The following is a 25,640-nucleotide window of genomic DNA, read 5'->3' as shown; positions in this document are numbered from 1 at the left end:
CTCTGTAGCGCCAAGCATCTTTTGTGCGACTTTTTACCTTTAAATGGGTCTTATTCGATGTGAATAGATAGCACAAGCAGCTTCTGCTGATTAAAATGATATGCAGCATGCCCTTGTTCTGTCAGCTAGTGCTGGTGTATCTGCATGCGAAACGCTACGTTACAGTGTCAGCGACTGTACCACTGTAACGTTGTGTTTAGCATGCAGATATACCCGCAGGTACACAGAGAACATAGGCATGCCGCATATCATCAGTAGAAGCTGCTTGTGCTATCTATTCGCATCACTGTGCGAATAAGACACATTTGAAGGTAAAAAGTTGCACAAAAGATGCTTGGCGCTACCATGTCACATGGAGCTCCTGCATTGTGTGGCACGACTTGTAGCGTACGGAGGATAGATGTATGTGGACACATCTGTACCACCATACCCACATACAATTGGTATATCCATCTTATGTATAGATTATGTCCTATATTTCTATTTAGTAGTTTGAGGTTACCCGATGTTCCCGATGTATACGCAGGACTGCAAGGTATTACGGATGTGAGATAGCGGCAGTGGGCGTCCCTATGCTGGCTGTGAGATGGCATTGCAATAGCATTCATTAGCATATTTTTTGCAGCGGATCTGCGTGCGTAATCTCAGCTGCGATCGCAATAGCGATCCATAGTGAATCAGGCCCTTTATTCACAATGCCATAGAGCAACGTACAAAAATCTTTGATTCCAGGGTAAGTTGGGGGCAACATGAGATGCCATCGTTGGCATTTCCATTCCATTACAACAGCACGTGGCCTTGCTCGCTCCTCATTGAATAGACCCCCTAAGTGTTCACCCTGAAAGACAGAATACTTAGTTTTGTACTGTTGTTCATTCTCTCTGCCATCAGTGCGGTAAGGCTCCCATCAGTTCCATCTGACATGTTGGCGTTGACCTCTCTAACTTGCAGCGACAGACTACCCATCTCTCAGTTTAGATATAGTTAAGATCACACATCAGCATGACATTTATTGAAATCGTATCACTGGATTACACATTTAATTAAATCATATGAGGGGTTTATTGCGTTAATAACATGGATAGAGAATCATTCATGGATAAGAAGGTAAACACACGCCCTCGTCTATGAATACTAAGGTAATGGTAAGAGACATGTTTATAGCTCACAGCAGCCGGAGCATGTCCTAGTGTTGATTTAATTACCAGTTTATTGGTGTTTTGTTTAAAGTGTCCAAGAGAGACATATGAGTGATATAGTCTGTTGTTTACTGTTACGGGGTAAAAACTTCCTAGAGTAATGAATAAAGCGTTTTATGCAGCACTTTATTGCTTGGCACAGCCTGTCTCTTCCATTGTAGCACACCTGGTCCTGCCGCTCGTCCTGCTCACCCTTCCAGCGTTAGGCAGGGACCAGACAGGTCACCTTGCTGTGTCATTAGGAATGGGATTGAAATGCCGGCGGCTGTTTAGCCGCTGGGTTCAAATCCTGGCAGCGGCTGCCCGACAGGATGAAGATCCCGACACAGCCAGGTAAGTACCCTAACCGCCCCTGCCCCCCCCTAACCCTCCCATAGTGGTGCCTAACCCTAACCGCCCCCCGAGGGTGCTTAACCCTAACTCCCCTTTACCGTTCCCAAAACCCAACCCTCCCGGGAGGGGTGCCTAACCCTAACCTCTCCCTGGGGGTGCCTAACCCCCCACCCTAGGGGTGCCTAATACTAACACCCCCCCCCCCACAACCTGACACTAACCCCGCTAGCAGCCCTAAATCTAAACCCCCCCTCCCCCTGTTCGTTCGGGCACGCATCCTCCTGGATTCCGGCGTCGGGATTATGGAAAGCGTTGAAATACCGATGCCTGTCATGAATCCTTTGCCGCCATTCAGCAGTCGGTATTGTCACATAACTACATTCCGTGCCAAGCGTAAAGAAGTGCTCAGATGTAAGGATTTAGATCAAGACCTAATGGGGGAAATGTAATCGGGTCCAATTTTGCTAAAAAACAAAACAGATTTTTACTATTTCCCAGCGGGATTTACAGACGCAATTATGTTTTAGGAAGGCAGAACCACACTGCTTTTGAAATCTGCACACAAGGCTGGCAAAACCTCTTAGGTCTCCACAGGACTGAACGCATGTCAACTTTGCTGATATATATGTTGTGTTTTTACACTGAGCGTGCTCCAGAGTCGAGCACACGCATCACAGGCGATGTATTTTCGTGCAACGTTTTACCTTCAAATGCGTCTTATTCTCATTTTGTGAACAGGACGAAAAAGCAGCTTCTGCTGATCAAAATGATACACGGCATGCCTATATTTTGTGTGCGACTGCAGGTGTATCTGCATGCAAAATGCTACGTTACAGTGTTACACCACTGACACTGTATCACATCTGTATCAATGGAATAGCGGGCTATGTAGAGATGAGAATATATGTGTAATTCTAATTGTTTTCAGATCGATCTTTTACACCAGGGAGAGCTGGGACAAGTGAGCTCTGATAATAATAATGATTGCTGTGAGCTCAAGCGTACAGAGAGGGGCGTATTGGCCCGAAGACCTATGTACAACCCAGCATGCGGGCGAATATCTGCACTTAGTACCATACACACAGTGCTGGGGCAGTTGTGTCCAACTTACATGCAAATCTGAAATTACCTACTGAGTGTTACTGCACATACAAGCATGCCTCCCACACATGAAACTTAAGGGGCCTATCCACTATATGCACATCACACTACACATGTGCGAGTGGCTATTACTAGGGGCTAAGACCCTCTCTCAGTAAATTCTGCGATATGTAGTGCATAAGCTACAATGGCTAACGCTTCACACTCTGGAGCTTGGTGAATGTACCAATGTAGCGGCCCCCTTAGAAACCTAGGGGAGCTGCTATTGCGATCGGAAACTGGTAAACCAGTGCGGAACCCCATAATACATCCAGGGGATGGTTACATATTGAGGTGTGTTTTTGTGAGATTTCATGTCAAATTTGTTTAATAAATATGCTCGTAAGTGTTTTACGTTTGAAGCAATGTTTAAGGTCGGCTGTTCAGCAGAAAATTTCCGGCTCATCCACTAGATGGCGCACAGTGCATATGGATAACATTCTCGTCCTATTGGTGCATATGGATAACATTCTCGTCCTATTGCCTGTAATACATAATACATTTCTATCACAGTGTAAGTGATACAGATGTGTCCTCATACACCTAGCGTCTATATTCCGTACAGTGCAAGATACACGGCGCGATTGAGACGCTCCGAAAAAATAGGTGTGCCATATTCTTTACATTTTGTGTTTTATTCACATTGCAGACACAGCAAAACACCACTCACAGTGTACCAGACACGCTGGGCTGCGACCTTAACTGCACAGGATTTAGTTTTAAACACCTGCAAAGTCCCAGATGAAATGTGAGAAAAAGACACTTCGAGAGCCCTTTGTACGATTCAGACTCAGTCGCACACAGATATACAAATATTGCACATCTAGCAGTGTATATTGCACATCTAGCAGTGTATATTGCACACCTAGCAGTGTATATTGCACATCTAGCAGTGTATATTGCACATCTAGCAGTGTATATTGCACAGCTAGCAGTGTATATTGCACACCTAGCAGTGTATATTGCACACCTAGCAGTGTATATTGCACACCTAGCAGTGTATATTGCACACCTAGCAGTGTATATTGCACACCTAGCAGTGTATATTGCACACCTAGCAGTGTATATTGCACATCTAGCAGTGTATATTGCACACCTAGCAGTGTATATTGCACACCTAGCAGTGTATATTGCACACCTAGTAGTGTATATTGCACATCTAGCAGTGTATATTGCACATCTAGCAGTGTAGTTTTGTCGCTCCTGGTTGTTTTGTTTATGCACATTTTCAGCGAGAAAGGCGCTCTGGCCCTGGGACCTGGTGCACCGAGAGGGGCTGTTTGGCGCAACTTGAGCAATCGTGTAGGAGGGCACATCTGTAAATAGAGTGGACCTGATTCTGCGCAAAATGTCGATATGCACGCAATTGGCCAATGTTGTAAGTACTGCGCTGGCTTTCCGATGGTTACTACACAGACACCGTGTGGATTATTGGGACAGATCTCTGTGCAGAGACGCAAATGGCGAGTGTTTGCATACGGCTCATGCACAGTGGCGAATTTGCACATCTTTACCTATCGCTGTCATATTCTGAGCCAGGTGGAACTTGGCCGGATCTGTCTCTCCACAAAATTGGGTGTGTCAAGGTATGAACTATGCGGTGACAGTACAATTGCCAGAACCGCCCTGAAAGTGCGGCAGTGTCATGGAATGTTGTGGCCGTGTTTCTAAAGCTCTGTGTGATTCTAAGACGTGCCTTCAGTGAAGGGAAGCCTGTTACTGACGGTTCTCTTGCACCAAGCATGGGGCTATTGCATGTGCTTACACTAATGATGGTTTTGGTGGTCTGCGTAAGATCAGTGGGGTTGCAGACGCTCTGATCACAGCACTTACAATTTGCAAAACAGTATAGTTTCCACTATATTATCCTATGGTAGCACTGCCCAACTACCTTGCGCAGTGGTGCCCAAACGTTCTCATATCACTGCACTCTAGTGTCCAGCAAACTATACCTGGGGGGATGCAGTGATGTAAGGGCCTGATTCAGACCCGGTCGCAAGCGCTGTGCGCTCGCAACCGGGTGATGGTGGGCCAGTGCGCATGCGCACGATGGAGCCAGCTCTGTTGTGCGCATGCTCGAGACCCGGATAGCGACGGGCACTCCGTCGCTCCGGGTCTCACAAATAAAGGGGACGTGCTGTCGATGTTGAGTGACAGCACGCCCCCTTTGGTGGGGCGAGCCGGGGGAGTGGCTGACCAAGCGGAGGCGTTCCCATGTGAAGTGGAGAGATTCCAGCTCTGTTAGAGCCGAAATCTCTCTGGGGCTTGCGGCAATGAGACCCTACCACTAGGGTCTCATCGCAAGCCCGATGGTCACGATGGTCTTGACCATCACGACCATCTTCCTGGCCGCTCGCTATAGCTGTGGGTGGTCACCCACAGCTATGCGAGCGGCCAGGAGGCCGCTCCAAAAAAAAAAATAGCCCAGCCCTGATTCAGGGCGAGCACTCTGTCAGAGCGAGCGGCTCTGAATCAGGGCCTAAGTTCACAGGTTAGATAATAATAATGTTATTTATATAGCATTTGTCACCCAAAGTGCTTTACATTTGCATTTAATAAACACAAGATACAAAATAAGCCTAACAGAAAAGAGAACTAAGCATTTGGGATGTATTGTATTAGTGAAATGCGTAAGTAAACAGATAAGGTCTGTTTTAGATGGATTATAGAGTGGAGGCCTCTCGAACTGTGCGAGGGAGCGAGTTCCATAGAGTCGAAGCTACAAAGTTAAAAGCTTGGTTCCCCCAAATGAATTAAGGGAGTTTCTAGGTACTGGTAATAGTCCTTCAGCTACAGATTGCAGTAAGCGAGTGAGGCAGTAAGGAATCAGAAGCTGCTTCAGATACCTTGGGCCCTTGTTATGTAGGGCTTTGAAAGTCATAAAGGCAATCTTGAAATAGATTTTCCGTTTTACATACAGCCAGTGAAGGCAGTAGGGAATGGGTGTTATGGCTGGTTGGCTAATAGCCTGGCAGCTGCAGTTTGTACCATCTGCAAGCGGTGCAATTCTTTTGCTGGGAGACCAAGGTAGAGGGCGTTACAGTAGTCTAGGGACCTGATTCAGAGCCGGACGCTCTGATCAGAGCGCTCGCTCTGAATCAGGGCCCACCTCCATAATTATGGAGCGTCGTCCTGGATGCTCGTATAGCTGTGGGTCACCACACACAGCCTATACGAGCGTGCAGGATGATGGTCGCGATGGTCTTGACCATCGCCAGTGAGAGCAGAAGCCTGCGGTTGAGTTTCTCAACCGCAAGGCCAAGAGTGATTTTGGCTCTATCAGAGCCAAAATCATTCCCACTGACATCACTAGTGATGTCAGTGGGGCCGGCTTCTGACGGTAGGCGTTCCCTTGGGAACGCCTCCGTCTGGCAGGCACGCCCTCGGCATGCCCACCAAAGGGGGCGTGCTGTCAATCAACATCGACAGCACGCCCCCTTTGATCAGACACAACGAGCGAAGGAAAGTCCTTCGCTCGTCGCGTCTCGCGCATGCGCACGACGGAGCTCCCTCCGTCGTGCGCATGCGCAGTGCACACCATCGACCCACTTGCGAGCGGACAGCCGCTCGCGAGTGGGTCTGAATTAGGGCCTAGGTGTGATGATATAAATGCATGTATGACTTTAGGCACACCCTCTGAGGGAATTAAGGACCTCATTCAGAGCCGATCGCACAGAGCGTGCGGTCGGTCTGAATGAGGGGAGGACGTCTTGAATTTTCAAGACGTCCTCCTTTGCGGTGGTAAGGCTGTGGGTTAACACCCACAGCCTTACGACCGCCTAAGGTGATGGTCGCGATGGTCGAGACCATCGCGACCATCGGGGCTTACGACGAGACCCTAGGGTAGGTTCTCACTTGTCGTAAGCCCCGGAGAGCTTTCGGCTCTGTCTGAGTCGGAAGCTCTCCACTGACATCACTAGTGATGTCAGTGGGGCCGCCCCCAAACGGTAGGCGTTCTCATGGGAACGCCTCCGTTTGGGCTGCCACCCCCTCGGCCCGCCTTCCAAACGGGGCGAGCTGTCAATCAACATCGACAGCTCGCCCCCTTTGGATCGAGCCACGCTACGACCGGCCCTGACGGTCGTAGCGGGTCTCACACATGCGCACGACGGTGCCGGCGCCGTCGTGCGCATGCTCTGTGGGGGGCCATCGACCCAGTCCGATCGCATCGGCGCTAACGACCGGGTTTGAATGACCCCCTAAGTGCTTGATTCTCGCTATGTTCCTCAGATGAATGAGGATTTGATTGAGGCTGATACCTGATGTTTAAGTGTCAAACCGCCATCCAGGACAATGCCGAGATTTCACACACGTTCAGTGTTTTGTAATTATTTTTCACCAAAATGTGTCCTCGTGTGGAGATCTTAAAAATAAGATAAAAAAATAAAAGGGGAGGAGACAAACGTGTTTTCACAGATGATATTCCTATGACGGGTATTCTTGCATAAAGCACAAGAATCCCCGACTTTATTATGCGTATAAATAAGTGTCAATGTTTCGTACCGTACTCACACTGGTTAAGTACAAGTTCCACCTATAAAGGTATCTTTATGGATATTTTCGCATGGGCCTCAGGCTGACGTCACTGGAGTGATTTCTGACTGGCTCCTAAAGACGAATTTCCAGATATTGGCCCTCATTCAGAGCCGCTCGTTAGCGGCAGTACGCTCGTTCCGAGCGATGTTTGCACATCTGCGCATGCGTACGCTTTTTAGTACGCATGCGCGAACCAGTCAGTGCGGCCGAAAATCGTTTGTACGCTATATAGCGAGTGCCTGCTATTTTGAGTGACAGAATGAGGCGTATGTGGGTGGTAACAGGGGAAGGTGCTTGAAAATGGGGAGTGGAGATCCGAACGCAGGCGTGCTTAAAGGTCAAAACGGGCGTTTTATGGGTGTGTATATTTAAAACAGCACCGTCAATGACCACGTCACTGGGTTATTTTAGAGCCAGAACTGCTCGCAAATTTGTGGTAGCAAACACCAACCACAAGAATAGCGAGCAGTTCATACGCTGGTCGATGTACTCGATTAATCTAATAAATAGCGGACATGACGTATGGTGCGAGCGGCCAGGGGGCGTTTTTAACAAATAAACGAGCGTATGTTTTGCTCGTTCGTTCAGACTTAGAGGTGTGAACAGACTGCAATGTGCGTACGGATCATTTGAATAGCCACCCCTTGTTTTTAAACGAACGACCGCAAATAGCGAACGGCTCTGAATGAGGGCCATTGCCCGATGTAGAGAATGAAAAATGTCATGGACATTGCAAATCTGCCAGTGCACGCAAACACCCCACCATCGGTGCACCATTGTAATGGTTATCAGCACTTACGACAACCTGTGGTTGGTGCTGTGTCTCCTGCTGAACTCTCTAATTATGACCACTGTAGCTGCGGCTCTGTGTATGAGAATGCAGCTACGCTCTGACACGCCCTTGACACTTCCATAACATGCCCATTAAACAACCTTTTTTTGCATTCACTTCAGGCCACTTACCAGGAATGCCCGTGGCTGTCTGCCACCAGCTATATTACAAGCTAATCCATTCGCAACAGATGTCTGCGTACACTCAGTGGTACGCATGCGCCATAGGGGTTAATCGCTCAACTGTGCAAACATTGACACTGCTTCCACCTTTGATTCAGGCACTAATATTGGTACAATCTGCATCTTAAGCTGGGTACACATTAGCCCATGTGCACCCAGCGCAGATATCGCCAGCTGCTGGACTCGGGAGTAGAGCCGGCCTCGGCAGGTTAATGCACACTTGCTGATATGTAGAGCGACGACGGCGGCCATGCTGCATTCGGCAGCAAGGCCCTCCCTAACTGTGGGAGCGCGCATCTTCAGCAACATAGCGGGTACACACTAGACGATGTGCCCGATACCCCTAACCCTTATTCCACTGCCTGCACACACTACACTACCCCTAACCCTGCTCCCGTTCTCCGCACACACTACTCTACACTACCCTAACTCTCCAGCCCAGTTTGGGACAAAAATAATCCGCATTCATATGTAGACGTCTGTGTCGGACTTCAAAAGAAAAAGGCTGGAGAGCCAGGTAACACCTTGTCAGTCTGGCATTAGAATTTTTCATAGACTGTAACATTTTAACAATGCATGATCAGTAACCACAGTAAACCTGGCACCACAAAGATAATATCTCAATGACTCAAGAGCCCATTTTATAGCGAGGCATTGTTTTTCTATTACAGAATACCTAGTCTCTCGTGGGAACAACTTTCTACTAAGATATAGAATAGGGGGTTCAATGCCATCAAACTCCTGACACAAAACTGCCCCCAAGCCCACATCTGAGGGATCTGTTTGTACGACAAATGGCTTGGTAAAATCTGGAGGCTTTAAAACCGGGCCTTTACACAAAAGATGTTTAATTTTGGTGAACGCAGACTGACAGTCCCTAGACCACTCAAGTTTATGTGGAGCAGAATTTTTCAAATGAACTGTTAAGGGAGCCGCTATGGTAGACAATTGAGGCAAAAACCTCCTGCAATAGCCTGCTAAAACCAAGAAGGACCTTAACTCTTTCTTGGTAGTCAGGACTGGGGCATCGGCTAATGCTTGTACCTTACTCACAAGGGGCTTCAGACACCCACTGCCCACCACATACCCTAAGTACTTGGTTTCATTTTTACCTAGAATACATTTCTTCAAGTTAGCAGTTAAACTTGCCTCTCTCATAGACTCAAGAACAGCCCTAAGCCTATTAAGCATTCCAGTGCTGACTATATATGACAATTTGTATGTGGCAGCATAATTCTGATGAGCACGAAGCACCCGGTCCATTACCCTCTGAAAAGAGGCCAGGGCACCATGCATTCCAAATGGCATTGTTTTCCACTGAAAGAGGCCCAACTGAGTGGAAAAAGCTGTTTTTTTTACCTAGCTTCCTCTGTCAGCTCAATTTGCCAATATCTCTTCGTAAGATCAAGGGTAGAAATATATCTTGCCATTCCTAACTTATCAAATAGGTCATCGACCCTTGGCATCAATTTGGACACTGCATTAACTTTGCGGAAGTCTATGCAGAATCTTGTGGAACCATCTGGTTTCAGGACCAAGACAATGGGGCTACACCACTCACTTAACGACTCCTCAGTTACCCCTAACTTCAACATTTATTGTATTTCCTTGATTACCTGCGCTTGTTTTTCCCTTGGAAGCCTATAGGGTCTTTATCGAACTACTACACCAAGTGGGGTTACAATGTCATGTAAGACTAAATTGGTCCTCCCTGGTTTATCAGAAAAAACATCTGAGAATTCATTAACAAGATACCACAAGGGAGGCTTCAGCTTGTCTGAATTCAAAGGTTCAAGGGGTGGAGAAACCCCATCGGACTTAGGATTCTGTGGACCAAGGTCACTATGGCCATTACCAGGGTCTACAAAAAACACCTTCTTCCATGCTTTCAACAGGTTAACATGGTAAATCTGCAGGAGTCAGGTTAAGAGAATTCATAATTTACTTCTCCAACCATACTAATTATTTCAAATGGCCCTTGCCACTTTGCTAGTAATTAGCTTTTCTGAGTAGGTAATAACAAAAGGACTTTATTCCCAGGTGAAAAAACTTTTTTCGGGCATTACGGTTATAGAGACATTTTTGATCCTTCTGTGCATTTACCAAATTTTCCCAGGCCAATTGACCTAGTAGGTCTATGCGATTACGCATCTGGACCACATATTGAAGGATGCTTTCGCCCTCTATTGGTTGTTCTTCCCATGTTTCCTGCAGAAGGTCGAGAACACCCTGTGGCTTCCTCCCATAAGGAAGCTCAAAAGGGGCAATGCCCGTAGAAGCCTGAGGCACTTCTCTGATTGCAAATAACAAATAGGGTAGAAGCTCATCCCACCTTTTTTCTGTCTCTATAAACTTTTTTAACATAGACTTTAGTATACGGTTAAATCTTTCGACATACCATCTGTTTGTGGATGATATACTGAGGTTCTGTTTGTGGATGATATACTGAGGTTCTGACAACTTTAACACCCCTTTCATTAACTTAGACGGTATGCAATCAGGAAGCCGACGGTCAAAATGCTGACTGCCGGCTTTCCAATTTTGCAATCTCAACAGGGGTCTAATGATAGGCGTTGAAATCCCGATGCCCATCATTATCCCTATGCCGGTAGCAGGACACCCGGCATACCGAATGAAGGTACACAGCCGTGGGGGGGAGGAGGGGGGAGGGTTAGGTTAGGGCCTCCCGGAGGGGACTTAGGGTTAGGCACCCCCTGGGAGGGTAAGACTAGGGGAAGGGGGGGTTAGGGTTAGGCACCCCCCCCAGGAGGGTTAGGTTTAGGCTGCAGGGACGGGAGGGGGTTAGGGTTAGGCATTAGGTGGGAGGTTAGGGTTAGGCACCCCTAAGGGAGGGTTAGGGGGGGAGGGTTAGGTTAGTTAGTTTACTTACCTGTCGGGATCTTCACTGCTGCCAGTCTTCCGGCTTCATTCATACAGATCCCACTTAGACATAAAGTTTGTCCCTTGGTCGGTAAGAATTTCTTTAGGTAATCCAGCGCTGGAAAACAGCTCTAATAATTTTGTCGCTACCTGTTTGGCTGTAGCAACCCTTAAGGGAAATGTCTCCGGATAACGGGTGGCATAGTGAACCACAACTAAAATGAATTTATAGCCTTTAGATGGTGGTTCAATCGGACCCACTAAATGAACCCATATTTTTTCAAAGGGAACCCCTACAATTGGGAGAGGGATCAGCCGGGCAGGAGATGGTAGGTTTACTGTTGTCTTTTGACACTCTGAACAAGCGGAACAGAACCGTGAGACCTCAGCATAAACACCTGGCCAATAGAACTAGGAGGTTATTCTCTCCACCGTCTTATCCTGTTCCAAATGACCATCTCAAGGAACTGAATGGGCTAAAACCAGAAGGGCCCAAGACCACCAACTGTCGTATCACCTCCCCCGTTTTTTTGTGTTTGTCTAGTCGATATAAAACCTTTCTAACTACAATATTCAAGTACAGAATCCTCGCTAGTGCTTCTTTCAGAAGTATACTCTCTTGGGCCTCATCGGTGTTATCTCCCTCCATTTCCCATCTGTATCGGATACCTGACGAAAGGGCCACGACCTGCTTGCTGGGTGCAGCTTAAACCCATATCCCGCTTGGAGGGGTCACTGGTGAACACCGCCCAGCAGGTTAGACTCCGCGCCTTTGGTCAGGTCTCTCCAACATCCGATACTTGTGGATGAGTAGGACATAAATTCATGCCCCTCTCTTCCGATTCCTTCCACAACTCAGGACCTCAGCTTTCAGCTCCTCAGTAGGAGATCCTCCTGAGCCAGTCGTGACAATATGTAATCACACCAATCACCTGCCCCCTGGAGCAGTCACTGCTTCTGTAGCAATGCGCTACGGAATATACTGCAATAATTTGTTGTCATCTGTCAGCTAGAGATGGTCTCTGTGCTACAGAGCGCTCCATCTCAACCTGCTGAAATATGTGCCAAAATGATGCCCTATCACTATAACCCCCAATGGGTCACACTGCCAGCGAGGTTTGACAGATGAAAAGAGTATTTATAAATGAGGAAGGAGGAGTAGGGGGGCAGTGGTGGGATGGAGATGGAGATGTAGGTTGGAGGTGGAGACACAGAATGGAGGTGAGGACCGAGACGTGGGTGGACTCTGACTTGTAGGATATGTAAAAAAAAAAAAAACCATTGCATATGTACTGTGTCTGTGTGTGTGATATGAAAATTTTATATATATATATATATATATATATATATATATATATATATATATATATATATACAGGGCTATTTTTCAGGAAAAATAGGTCCTGGTGGTGAAGCTATAGAAAAACAATTTATATAATATGTATATATATATATAATATAGTATTTAAAAAAGAAGGCACTCAAAAGGTTTAGGAACTGAGTTGGAAAATAGTTGTGTTTTTTTATGTTTATATATATATATATTATAGTGTGTGTATACATGTCATTGTTTTGTCCTTCTAACAATATGCAAATAATTTCCTAGGGAGCAGTGCTTTATTAAAATCACTGCAATGCAAATGGTTTCTTTTCAGATTGTTTGTTTAATAGTCTGTATGTTCTTTAATCTTATATACATTTACTGATGTGGTGTTTTGGATTGGTCCCACTGGAGACTAAATAATGAATTACATTAATAGTGAATGAAAAACAAGTGTGATCGTTAGATAGAACTTTTTAAGTTCTCTTCCATCACCACAAAGACATGGTGGACTTTTGCTGGAAGTTCCAGCCCATGATGTAAGGAGATAGTATTTGGAATCCTTATAGAATCATCATTGTCTCAGGCCAACAGCGTCCTATTCAACCCAACCTAAAGCTTTAGATCTTTTGATAATTTATATTATATCTGTATTACATATTTTACCATGTTTTAGTTGAAAGAATATACTTGTATTCATCTGTTTTGAAGAAAGTTTTATAAATATTAATTAATTTAAATACAGAATACCATACAGTGTGTACTGAATTACCATAATCCACAGGTAGTGAATAATGTTATAATATGCCCTGGCAGACTTTCAGAAGCACCTGATAAAGGCAAATATTGTAGTAATTAAACTGAAATTTCGCATATGCATATATGGAAAATTCAAGCTCTGTTAATCTCCTGATTTCTGTGTGCTGGCTTTGCTGTCTCTTGTTGTTCAATTGACCACAGTATTAGCAATGAGAACACTTCTCATCTTGTGTCTCATCTTGTCTCTCCACAGCTCTGTCTATGATGACCAACCCAACGCCCACCAAAGGTTCATGGAAAAACTTGACACCCGGATTAGAAATCATGACCGGGAAATTGAGAAAATGTGCAATTTTCACCATCAAGGCTTTGTGGATGCAATTAATGAACTCTTAAAAGTGAGGGCTGATGCCGAAAAACTGAAGGTAAGGATTCTTCAAACACTTCGTGTGTTCAAAATCTCCCCTCAAGTCTCTTATTTGCTGTTTATGTATCCCATCTGCGAGCTGTGAGATACTTAGGAAGGCGTAAAATTATCATAATGAATCGTTCATTTAGCTCCTTTTTAAGAAGATTATGGGGATGTCCACACTAATCCATCATTTTACCTATATTTCTCTGAAAATGAATGGTGGGGGTCCATCCATAGGATATAACAGCTATTAAGTATTGCATTCTCTATTCACTTATATCTGTAGCATAAAGTCGCACCATCAGGTTGATGGTCAAGACCATTGCGACCATTGGGGCTTGCGACAAGACCCTAAGGTTGGGTCTCGGCAAACGCAAGCCCCAGGGAGCTTCCTGCTCTGATTGAGCAGGAAGCTCCCCACTGACATCACTGCTGATGTCAGTGCGGCCGCGCACAAAATGGCAGGCGTTCCTTAAAGAACGTCTCCGTTTGTGAAACCACCCCTCCGCCACGCCTACAAAACGGGTCGAGCTGTCAATCACCGTCGACAGCCACCCCTTTTGTAGTGAGCTCTGGAGCGAGAGAAATTCTCTCTCGCTCCGGGGCTTGCACACGCGCAGGGCCTTAACATCAACCCGGTTGCGAGCGCTCAGCGCTTGCGACCAGGTCTGAATGAGGTCCATTATCCCCTGCCTAAACTGACAGGTTGACATTCAATTGTCGCTTTTGTTCCATGCATGTCGCGCCTAAGTAGGCTGGGTTTTGCTGCATAAAGTAGCTATATCTGTCTAAAGTCCTGGTTAGCGCCCGTCGGCAGGAACAATTGAAAAGCTGTCATGGGGCATGCAATCCTGCTGAAATGCCCCCAGTGGTAACTCTCTTCCATTATTGGTAACTAGTAAAAGTCACCTAAGTCTGCCCCTGCCGTTCTTTCCACCGCTCTTGCTGCTGGACAGTCTCAGAATGTTGACATGTTCACAATGTCGACTTTAGGGTTAGGCACTTGGGGGGAGGGTTAGGGTTAGGCTGCCAGAGGGGACGGGTAGGGTTAGTTTTAGGACCTAGGGGGAGGGTTAGGGTTAAATCACCAAAAAAAGTAAACCTTTTGACCCTGTGGACCATTTGCCAGTTGACATTTCACCCTGTCGACCATCTGGTGTCGACTTATTGACTGTTGACCTATTTATTATTGTTCTTTTATACTACACTTGTTGAGAGCTTTGTAGGTAAAGGTAAGTAATATTAACCACTTATATGGCTAATACTTTTTCTTCTTCAGGGTCCATAGGGATCCACAGGGATACCATGGGAATAATGTGGTTGGAGTGATCCAGGCACCAAACAGTCAAGCTCTTCAGCTCTCAGGATACCCCAGGTCCTCTTCTACATATACCCCGCCCCTGGCCACAGGCATTCAGTTGTTTGTTTGGTGCGGCAGGATTCAGACGCACCTTTTTTAACAGGGGGACTGCTCAGGCAGTCCCAAGCTTTCATTTTATGTTTTATTTTATTTCCATGTTACGAAAAGATTAGCACATTTGTATCCTTTCCCAGCTACTGAATGTACCAAGTGGGAAATCCCTCCTACTGTGGATGCTCATGTGACGCTCAGGAGTGCTATGTTGCCTATTCCGTCAGCATCTTCTCGTAAAGATTCTACAGATAGAAAAATTGAAACGTGTCTTAAAGCAGTATCTTCATTGTCTGGAGCTGTTATTCGCCTGGCTATAGGGTTTCCCGGGTACTTGCTTTTCTCCAGGCTGGGTTAGACCTCTGTCTCCGCCTGCCCACCCTGAGAGTACAGGTTTCTGTGTTGTCAGTTTGGTTCCATCAAAGGATTGCTTCCTTGCCAGATGTTAGAATTTTTTTTACAGGGTGTTCTTAGAGTTCAGACACCCTTTGTCACACCGGTGGCACCGTGGGATTTGTCCTTGGTTCTCAAGGGGCTGCAAGTTCTCCCATTTGAACCTCTGGAATCAGTAGATTTGAAGTGGTTTACAGTGAAGACACTTTTTCTCCTCGCTATCTCTTCTGCACGCAGAGTCTCTGATTTGGTAGTGCTCTCTTGTAGCTCCAACTTTTTGATTTTTCACCAGGTTAAAGCTGTTCTCCGTACACGGGCGGGTTACCTTCCTAAGGTAGTGTCCCATTTTCATGTGAATGAAGAGATTGTGGTTCCAGCTTTTCAGTCTTCAGACCTTTCTATAGGTGAAACCTCCCTGGATGTAGTTCGTGCTCTCTGTATCTATTTGGATCGTAGAGACTCTTTCAGAAAATCAGACTCTATTTTTGTGTTATATGGTTTTCACAAACGAGGATGGCCAGCTAACAAACAAACTCTGGCTCGATGGTTACGCATGACTATCGCTAAGGCTTGCACACAAGCTGATCTCCCTATCCCAAACACGGTGACAACACATTCTACCCGGTCTGTGGAACTATCGTGGGCATTTCGTCTTGGTGCGTCTGCTGAAAGTTGTACAAGGCAGCCACATGGTCTTCTGTCCACACTTTTCTCAGGTTCTACGCTTTTGACACTTTTGCCTCTCAGGATGCTTCCTTTGGGTGGCGGCTTCTCCTTTCTGCTCAGGAGCGTCCCCACCCTTAGGGGAACTGCTTTAGGACATCCCATGTTGTTCCTGTGGATCCCTATGGACCCTGAAGAAGAAAATAAAAGTTATGGTAGACTTACCTTTTGTTAACTCATTTTCTTCGAAATCCATAGACTCCACTGGGCGCCCACCCTGACGCACTTGGCTGCATTGGGTAATTTTTCTTTCTGTCATGGATTCCCTCTTTTTCTGTGAGTATTTCTGGTGTACGATTGTTTTTCCTTCTCGTTTACAAAACTGAATGCCTGTAGCCAGGGGCAGGGTATATGTGGAGGAGGACCTGGAGCATCCTGGGAGCTGAAGAGCTTGACTGTTTAGTTCCTGGATCACTCCAACCACATTATCCCCATGGTATTCCTGTGGACCCTATGGACTTAGAAGAAAAAGAGTTAACAAAGGTAAGTCTACCATAACTCTTATTTTTTCCAAAAACTGCTTACAAATAGTTGTGTTTTTTTATGATTAAATTATGTCAAGAACATCTATTTTAATCCATCTATTTTTAAATATATATATTTTTTAAACACATATCATTAATATCTATTGATAAGTAGTACATCGGAACATTGTGATTTTGCTTTTCAACTGGGGTGCTGAGGGCTGCTTGATTTCCATTTCCCTCTACTCTCTGCAGCCACCGAGTGGAAAGGGCCGCTGGACTGCCTGATCACTGCTGGCCACAGTGATCTGGACACGCTGGGAGAGAAGCCGCGGCTCATCCTGCTCTCTTTACATTACAGTGTTGGCTGCTGCGCAGCCATCTGGTGGAGGGTGCAGCTAGGCTGCCTGATCACTGTGGCCAGCAGTGATAGGGAGACACTCGGGGCAGAGCTGTGAGTGCAGGGAGGCCGGGAGATCCCCCTGAGATTGTCAGCTGCTGAACGATTATCCTCTGACAGCCGTCCAGTGGGTATTTGTGATTGGTCGCTTCGATTGTGACCATGTCAGTGAAAACCCAGCCTGGCCTGGTCGTAAATGATGCAACCACGCCAGGCAAGAGGTTAATTGGATTCTGGTGGACATGGGGAGCCACTGTAGGGACTTGCAAAGTAGTGCAGCAGACGTAAAGCAGCGAGACAGAAAGATCAGTCTTTCAGCGGCATTAAAGATGGATTGCAGAAGAGATAGATGGGTGAACAGATTGACAGGCGGGGTTGCAGTTGTAAAGGCAGAAGAAGAGAGAGTGGGTAAGGGTTTTGGTAGAATATTGATTAAGAAAAATTTTTTATTCTGCCAATATTTCAAAGGTGGATGCGATAAGTGTTAGTTCACACCAGGAATCCACATCAACTCCTAGAATGTAACGGAGAGGTCTACACCTATATCAGCCTCCGTTTCCTTGGAGATGTACACTCTCAAGAGTACTAGGATTCTGCGAGGACTTAAACTCCCGATCATAAGAGCTTAGGCAATTAACTAGGTGGCTACGGAGAATGGAGCTGGAGTTGTGACAGGCGGCGGAATACCTGAGGCAGGAATAAATATTGAGAAGCAGGAGGCAGGTTTAAGACCTGGAGCAGTGTGCAGGCTGAATATGGACTTGGTGCAGGATTAACAATGAGAACAGGAACGTCAGAAAACTATAGAGAATGGCAAGAGTCCAACAGGGTCCAATGCCAGGCACAGCATAAACTATACAGGATGCCAGCAGCCTAGACAGGTCAGGAACACAGCAGGCAGGTCAGACAGCTTGCAGGGTAAGGACGCTATAACCGGCAGTGAGGCTAAGTCTTCACTGCCTTTTAACCACTGCCTTGGTGGCTGACCAATTAGGGTGCATGTAAGGACGAGCCCCCTAATCAAAGAATCTTGCTGCAGCCATCGGGCACGGGCGGAAGTAGCGATGACAGCGTCCTGGCTGCTAAGCAACATTCGGGACCAGCATGCCTTGCAGATGGCGGGACTTAAGGCCCCCATACATCTGAAGGCAGATTGCGCGATCCTGAGATGAGATCGGAAACGCCGATTTCCGATCGGTGGCCATCGATGTTCTGCTATCCGTCGCAGGATCGGTGAAATTCTACATGTTAAATTTCACGATGTGCCAATCACGATAATTTTTTGACATGTTGGATTTCACCAATCCTGCGATGCTGGGTTATAGGATCGCAACATTGCGACAATCCATCACAGATGTATCCCCATCCTAACCTTTAGCTGCCCGCTAAACGGCTGGGACCCAGTGGGAGTATGTGCCGCTGCAAGCAGCGTGGCGGCTCATAACAGTACCCCTTCCTTGAGAGAGATGTTTTTTTTTTTTTTAAAAGGTCCACATGTAGATATGTTATCCGATACCCAAGACCTCACTTAATGTCCATAGCCTTTCCAATGGACCAAGAAATGGATTTGACCTTGAACCTTCTTGGAATCCAAGATTTTATCAACAATATATTCTTGGTGACATCAATCACAACTGGATGTGATTTTTTAGAAGGATGGAACTTGAATTTCTTGGAAATAATAACTGGTTTGAAGAGAGAGCAATGAAAGTTATAGGTAGTTTTAAGGACCAATGCAGTTTTATATAGAAGGCCACGGAATTCACTTGCTAAATGATCTGAAATGGACCAATGTACTCAGGACCAAATTTCCTAGAGGGCTAGAAGCTGTGTTGCGTACCTCCGGCAATTTACAGGATGTAGAATGAGAAAATTAATTGGCTCTTGGGTGATGCCCATAAATACAAAAGAAAGACCTCTTAGTGGAAGAATGACAAGTGTTATTGTAGGCAAATTCAGATGTTCTGCCCAATTATTATGACATTTGGAAATGTAACCTCAAAGATATTGTTCCACAGACTGGTTAACCCTTTCAGTCTGTCCACCTGCCTATGGGTGATATGCTGAGGACAGACTGAGATTGATGCCTAGTAAAAAACAAAAAGCTCTCCAAAATTGGAGAACAAACTAAGATCCTCGATAAGAGACAATGTCAATGGACAACCCATGTAATCTGAAGACATGTTGAACAAATAATAAGGCCAAGGACTGGTGAAAGGAATTAAATTAATCTGTTCTACAACGACCCAAATGGTATTATGTCCTGAAGCCACAGGTATATCGACAATAAAATCCATCGAGACGTAAGTCCACGGACTTCTAGGAACAGGTAGAGCTACGAGTTCACCAGAGAAAGAACTTCTAAGAGACTTGTTTCTAGCACAGATCTCACATGCAATAGCATACTCCTAAACATCATGAGTAATGGTAGGCCACCAAAAAGAACAAGCTAAAAGTTCCTGGGTCTCAGAAATTCCAGAATGTCCTGACACCTTACATGAACCAATTTCCTTTGAAAAAATCTGGTTGGGCCAGAAGAAACGCGTCAGAGGGTCTTATACTGGGTCACGGCATTTTGAGAACTGATGATTACTTTTTGTGGAAGTTCCAGTCGGCATATTGCTACTAAATTACAAACTGCAACTATATTGTGACAATTGTTTGGAGACTATTGTAACCACTGCAATTGCACACAGCATCATTGGCAAAGTGTGTGAGACCGTGGACTGAGACTGCATCTGGAGAACAGCGGTGAGTGCTGTCACCGGAGCCCTGTTTGGCAGGACATACGCTACCTACGCCGTTCTTCACTATACCCGGACAGGACAGCGTCTGCAGGACAGAGGTGAGCGCTCTCACCGGAGCCATAATTGGCAGGATACAAGCCGGCTCCACTATCCATATAATAATATCCACACACGAGCAGTGATTACACCTAATAAGGGAGAAAAACACTCCGCATTATTGGAACAGAGACGGGAACCCTGACTCAATCAGCAGTTTAAACATTGGGAAATCCGTGAGAAATGGACGGTTCTCTCTTTTAAGGTTTGCACTCAAACAGTATAACAAATACTACTGTTATTCAACTGACTATATAATCACTATGTGATGATCTATTCTCCGTAATATAGGATTGATTTGAGATTGAGGAACAATTCTAAAAGGTTTTTTTTTATCAAAATCACTCTATAAAGAGTAATATTTAAAATACATATGTGTAATGGTTGCTTTATATAGGTATCTATAAAATGTTTTTAAAAAATGTGCTTATATATGTTCCAAGAGGAGCTTGATCTTGAATCACAGAAAGCCATGAAGCAAAGCTTTGGGCCAAGACAGCATGAATGGAAGAGGCTGGTGTGATAGGTAGATTGAGGTAGAATTGTGTCTATGAAGGAAACTTAGAGACAGGGCATTGGCCTTGATATTCTTTGAACTGGGTCTGTAGGTGATCGTAAAATTAAACTGAAAGTGCCCAACATGCCTGTCTGGAACTCAGGGCATGATTCAGAGCCGGACGCTCTTTCAGAGCGCTCACTCTGAATCAGTGCCCGCCTATTGTATTTTTAGAGCGGCCTCCTGGCCGCTCGCATAGCTGTGGGTGGTCACCCACAGCTAGTGCGAGCGGCCAGGATGATGGTCGCGATGGTCAAGACCATCACGACCATCGGACTTGCGACGAGACCCTTGTGGTAAGGTCTTGTTAAAGCAAGTCCCAGTGGACTTCTTGCTCTTACAGAGCAAGAAGTCCACCCATTAACATCACTTGTGATGTCAGTGGGGCCGGCCCTAGACGGTAGGCGTTCCCATGGGAACGATTCCGTCTGGGTAGCCACGCCCCTGGCACGCCCACCAAAGGGGGCGTGCTGTCACTCAACATCGACAGCACGCCCCCTTTGTAGCGAGACCCGGAGTGACGGCTTGCCCGTCACTATCCTGGTCTCGTGCATGCGCACGACGGAGCCGCCTCCGTCGTGCGCATGCGCACTGGGCCAACAGGGTCTGAATCAGGCCCTCAGTCTCTTTGTGGACTCAATATTTGATACATATTTATGATCTGTAAAAATGGTGATTGTATGTTTTGCCCCCTCTAGCCAATGTCTCCACTCTTCAAAGGCCCATTTAATGGCAAGATTTCTCAATTTCCAACATCATAGTTGGACTCAGCAGACAAAAGTTTCAGAGACAGGAACGCACAAGGATGCAATTTGTCATCTAGAGGTTCTTTTTGGTATAGGAATGCTCCAACGCCCACTTAAGAGGCATCCACCTCAACAATAAAAGGTAGCTCTGGGTTAGGATGGCGAAGTACAGGAGTGGAAATAAAGGCTTGTTTAAGGCAGCAAAGGCTTATAAGGGGATGCAGTCAGGAAGCTGATGGTGGAAATGCCGACCGTCGGCTTCTCGACTGTCTATTCCCGGCAGGGTACTAATGACAGCCGCGGGGAGGGAGGGATAGGATAGGGGCTCCTGGGGGGTAATTAGGGTTAAGCACCCCCCCCCGGGAGGATTAGGGTTAAGCTAGGTAAAGTGGGGGTTAGGCATCCCTGGGTTTAGGTTAGGGTTAGGCACCCCCCCGGGAGACTTAGGTTTAGGCGGGGACAAGGGGGTTAGGGTTAGGCACTTAGGGGGGGTTAGGATTAGGCACTAGGTGGGGAGGTTAGGGTTAGGCACCCCTAAGGGAGGGTTAGGGTTTGGGGTGGGGGTAGGGTTAGTTATACTTACCTAAATCCCCTGTCGGGATCTTCACTACTGCCGATCTTCCGGCGTCGGGGTAATTCATACTGATTCCCTTCTAAGGCCTGAGGAGTCAAGTTGGTGGTATCTGCCCCTTTTTGGTTAAGGCGGTGATAGGAGCTGACAAAATGGAGAGAGCGAATAAACCATCTGTAATAGTTTGCAAAGCCCAAAAATCTTTGGCTTTTAAATTGGTAGACAAAACCCAATCAAGAAAGGCTTGGAGCTTGTTAGGGTTCATGGAAAAAGCCCTTTTGGAGAGATGATATAGACCAAGAAGGAAAACTTTTTCCATTTTAAATTCACATTTTCATGCTTAGAGAAATGGTGATGCTCACTGAGTTTTTAAAGCACTTGCTTCACATGAATGTCGATGGATGAAGAATAAATTAAGATGTCATCCCGATATACGACAAAAATCCTACAAAATCCCAGAGGACATCATCATTCAAGTCTTAAAAGATTGCTGACAGGCCATAGGGCATGACCAAGTACTCATAGTGACCAGTCTTAATATTAAAACCCATCTTCCATTTATCTCCATAGACTCCTGTATTTTTTGGAAACAAAGAAAAACTCTATGCAAGCAGTGGACTTCGAAGTTTTAATAAAACCTTTACTGAGATTCTCTTTGAGATAATTGTCCATAGCTTTGGTTTCAGGGGCAGGCAATGCATATAATCTTCCCTTGGGTTATCTAGCCCCCGGAATTAAATCAACGGTGCAGTCGTACTCATGATGTGGAGGTAACAAATCTGCTCTACATTTGGAGAAAACATCAAGGAACTCATGATACTGAGAAAGAAACATTCAGGGACCTGTTGGAGTATCTGAACCGGCAGAGGCAAACAGGTAGTAGCAGATCTTGAACTCCAAAGGACTATCTCTCCCGATTCCCAAACGATAACAGGGTTATTGTGTTTATGCCGTGGGTGGCCTAAAATGAGGGGTACCATAGGACAGTTGATCAGGAAAAAGGTACATTATTCAGAATGTAACGAGCCTAAATCTAGATGAACAGGTGGTGTCTTATCCCTGATTTTGTTGTCACGTAAAGGGTTGACCACACACTGTAATAGCTGGATTTATCTTCATAAAGGGTATGTTCAAGGTCTTAACAAAGCCAATGTCCAAAAACTTCCCAGCAGCACCACTATCTATCCAAAAATGCAGAAACATTGTTATTCTGCTTGTCAAAGCTGGAATTAGAAGAGAGTGTTTGGAAGAGAGTATCTGTAAGCCTAAATGGACCCCTTCCCTATCCTTTAGGCTTCAGAGGCCCAAAGAACGTCTCCTGGATTTTTCTACTGAGGACAATCTATAAGGCCCCGGCTGCATAGGCTGAGCAGAATCCATAGTAGGAGAGGCAGACATAGAAGAAGGGGAAGGAAATGGTAATTCTTTTTCCAACTTCCTCTCTATGATACGTCTGTCAGTTTTGATGACGAGTTGCATTAGCCTTTCCAGGGAATCTGGAACGGAATATAGGAGTAAGGAATCCTTGATTCGTTCTGACAAGCTGATATGGAATTGGCTTTGAAGCGCGTGGTCATTCCTTTCGCTGTCAGTGGACCAGAGTTTAAATTCAGCATAATATTCTTCTGGAGAAAGTGAATGGGGTGTGAGGGATTTGGCATGAGGAAATATTTTATCAAATGCTGTCAGTTTTGTGTTTGATGCAGTTGAGAAGACTGGTGGAGTATTAGGGTAGTGAATGGCCAGTGCTGTAAGATGAATGGATGGATTTATAGTGACTGCCCAGTGGCCCTAAGCGTGGCACAGACACATTCCTGTTGGGTGTGATATTGCCCATTCATTATTATCTTTCACAGCGCCAGAGTTATTCTGTATTTCCATGTCTCTAGTCTGGTGTTTTATTGGGAGACCCCCATTCTCTTCAGGCTGTAGTTTAGGGTACCCATTGGCACCATCCATAATCTCTGTTCCATCAGATCTAAAAAAAAAAAAAAACCTCAAGCGATGTGGGCTGCGCTCTAACAAGCAATTATAATAGCGCCAGCTTTTACTTATTTCTGCTCACACCTAGGGCTTTTGTAAGCCGCTGCTTCCTGGCAGGTTGCCGGTGTAAATGTAAAACTACACTCTCAGTCAGTGTAAAGCCTGGCATTCTTGACTGTAACCCCTCGGGAAGAGCCCCAAGTCAGAAATCAGTGGGTTGATCGCTACTATGGTAACTGAATAAGCACTCAAGCCACATAATCATCCAAGACACGAGATTCCGACGTAACATCACAGCTAATTGGATTTCCAAGAAAAATTGCCTAATTTTTATCCTTTCATGTGTGGCTGACATTCAGAATACAGATGCGATGTGTGATCTTTGAATAAATTCATATACATACTCCACTGTATTTCTACTGAATCCACTCAATACATGCTAAACTGGTGCTCAGTTTCTATTCTGTATGAATATTCTTAGTGCACCTGTAACTAAGGAGTTAACGAAATGGAAGTAGTGTAAAAATAATATGTTGTACAGTGAACAGCCACTAATTTATAAGAAGTATATAAAATACACTCATTCTGGGCAATGGTTATGGTGTAGAACACAACCTGTAGCTTCTAAGAGCATAAAATGTCAGTCATATCTGAAAAAAAAAACTTTTTAAATGTCAGAATTTTGACACCGTCATCTCGACAGGGTCAGGATATCCTAACCCTCCCTCCCCAGTGTCAAGACCTAACCTCCCCCCTAGTGCTTAAACCTAACCTTCGCCTCCCTGCACCCTAAACCTAACCCTCCCCCTAGTGCCTAACCCTAAACCCGCTACTTACCTTCAGGATGCTGGCAGTCGGGATGGCTGGTGCCAGAATTCTAACAGGTTTCGGGATTTCGGCGCCAGCATTCTGAGCACCGGAATCCCTGCGGTTGGTATTATGACCACATCCCGTGTAATCAGCTTCTGTTGAGTAGCAATTTAATAAGTGTTGACAGAATCGATCGACATTTACTTTGAGAAAAATTTGGTACTGGTCACCTCCATTTTTATTGTACTAGATTCTAGACAAATGTCTGTATATATAGATCTATGATTTCTATGTAGAGGGTATCTTGTATGCTTGTGGTCTATATATTCTAAAAATATACAGTCAAGTAACAAACTATGGGACCAATTCAATTAGTGGCGAAAAGCCGTTTTTTGAGAAAAAGTATCGCCAGTGACGTCATTTCGCCAGCGGAAACTTATCCCCGTATTCAATTGTTGCGACTTTGCGCCAGTGCGAAAACGCAATGCAATGTACCTGGCGGAAAAGTTTTGCCTATGAATGAATACCTGTAGGAGAAAAGTGCAGAATTGCGGTTTTGGGGTGCAAAGGTGGGGAGACCACCCTGCACTCTTAGGACAGGTCCCCAAATGTAAACTGCGTCAAAAAAAATCCCAAAAAGAATTAACACCCCAAAAAATTACTTTGAAAAAGGGGGTGAAAAGTTCAAAGTTGGGGTACAAACTTAATAACTACTGAAATATAATTTAGGGGGGGTCTGCAAGTATGGTGGAGGTGTTTTTTTGATTGCAGGTGCTTGCTGAAGATGCGTTTTTAACGCTTTTTAAAACCTCACTTTAGCAATTTTTAGCCATGCTTGCACCCATTTTCATGTACCCCACATTTGCTGAGACTAGCTATTTTCACCAAAAAAACCTGCTAAGAACTATTCTTCACCACTTGTGCAAAGACGCTAATTTGCAGCAAATGTGAGCATTAAGTACCCCAAATAGCTTCAGCAGGGCTATTCGGGGGCATCTACTATGAACCCCAATGTTAGTGCATCTTTTGGGGGCTATCAGGGTGATTTCCCCAAATTTGACAGGACTTTTCCCCGATTTGAGTTTCGCCGGGTCTCATTTTCGCGTCCTTTGAAATTGAATAGGGCGAATCGCGGTGACGAGCGCG

The 25,640-nt window shown here is 45.5% G+C and overlaps 1 protein-coding gene across 2 annotated transcripts in view; it reads left to right on the top strand.

Annotated features, from left to right (window-relative positions):
• EXOC6 (exocyst complex component 6) overlaps window positions 1–25,640 on the top strand; it is a 311,843-nt gene that overhangs the window by 70,926 nt on the left and 215,277 nt on the right. For both annotated transcript variants that reach the window (XM_088476992.1, XM_088476990.1), the window contains exon 2: window positions 13,436–13,607. In XM_088476992.1, the coding sequence (XP_088333118.1) occupies window positions 13,436–13,607 (172 nt within the window). The remainder of the gene's footprint in view (window positions 1–13,435; window positions 13,608–25,640) is intronic.

The sequence above is a fragment of the Taudactylus pleione genome, unplaced genomic scaffold (genome assembly GCF_031769625.1).
Source record: "Taudactylus pleione unplaced genomic scaffold, aTauple2 ptg000198l, whole genome shotgun sequence".
NCBI classification, from domain to species: Eukaryota; Metazoa; Chordata; class Amphibia; order Anura; family Myobatrachidae; genus Taudactylus; species Taudactylus pleione.
This window is presented reverse-complemented; position numbering and strand designations above follow the sequence as displayed.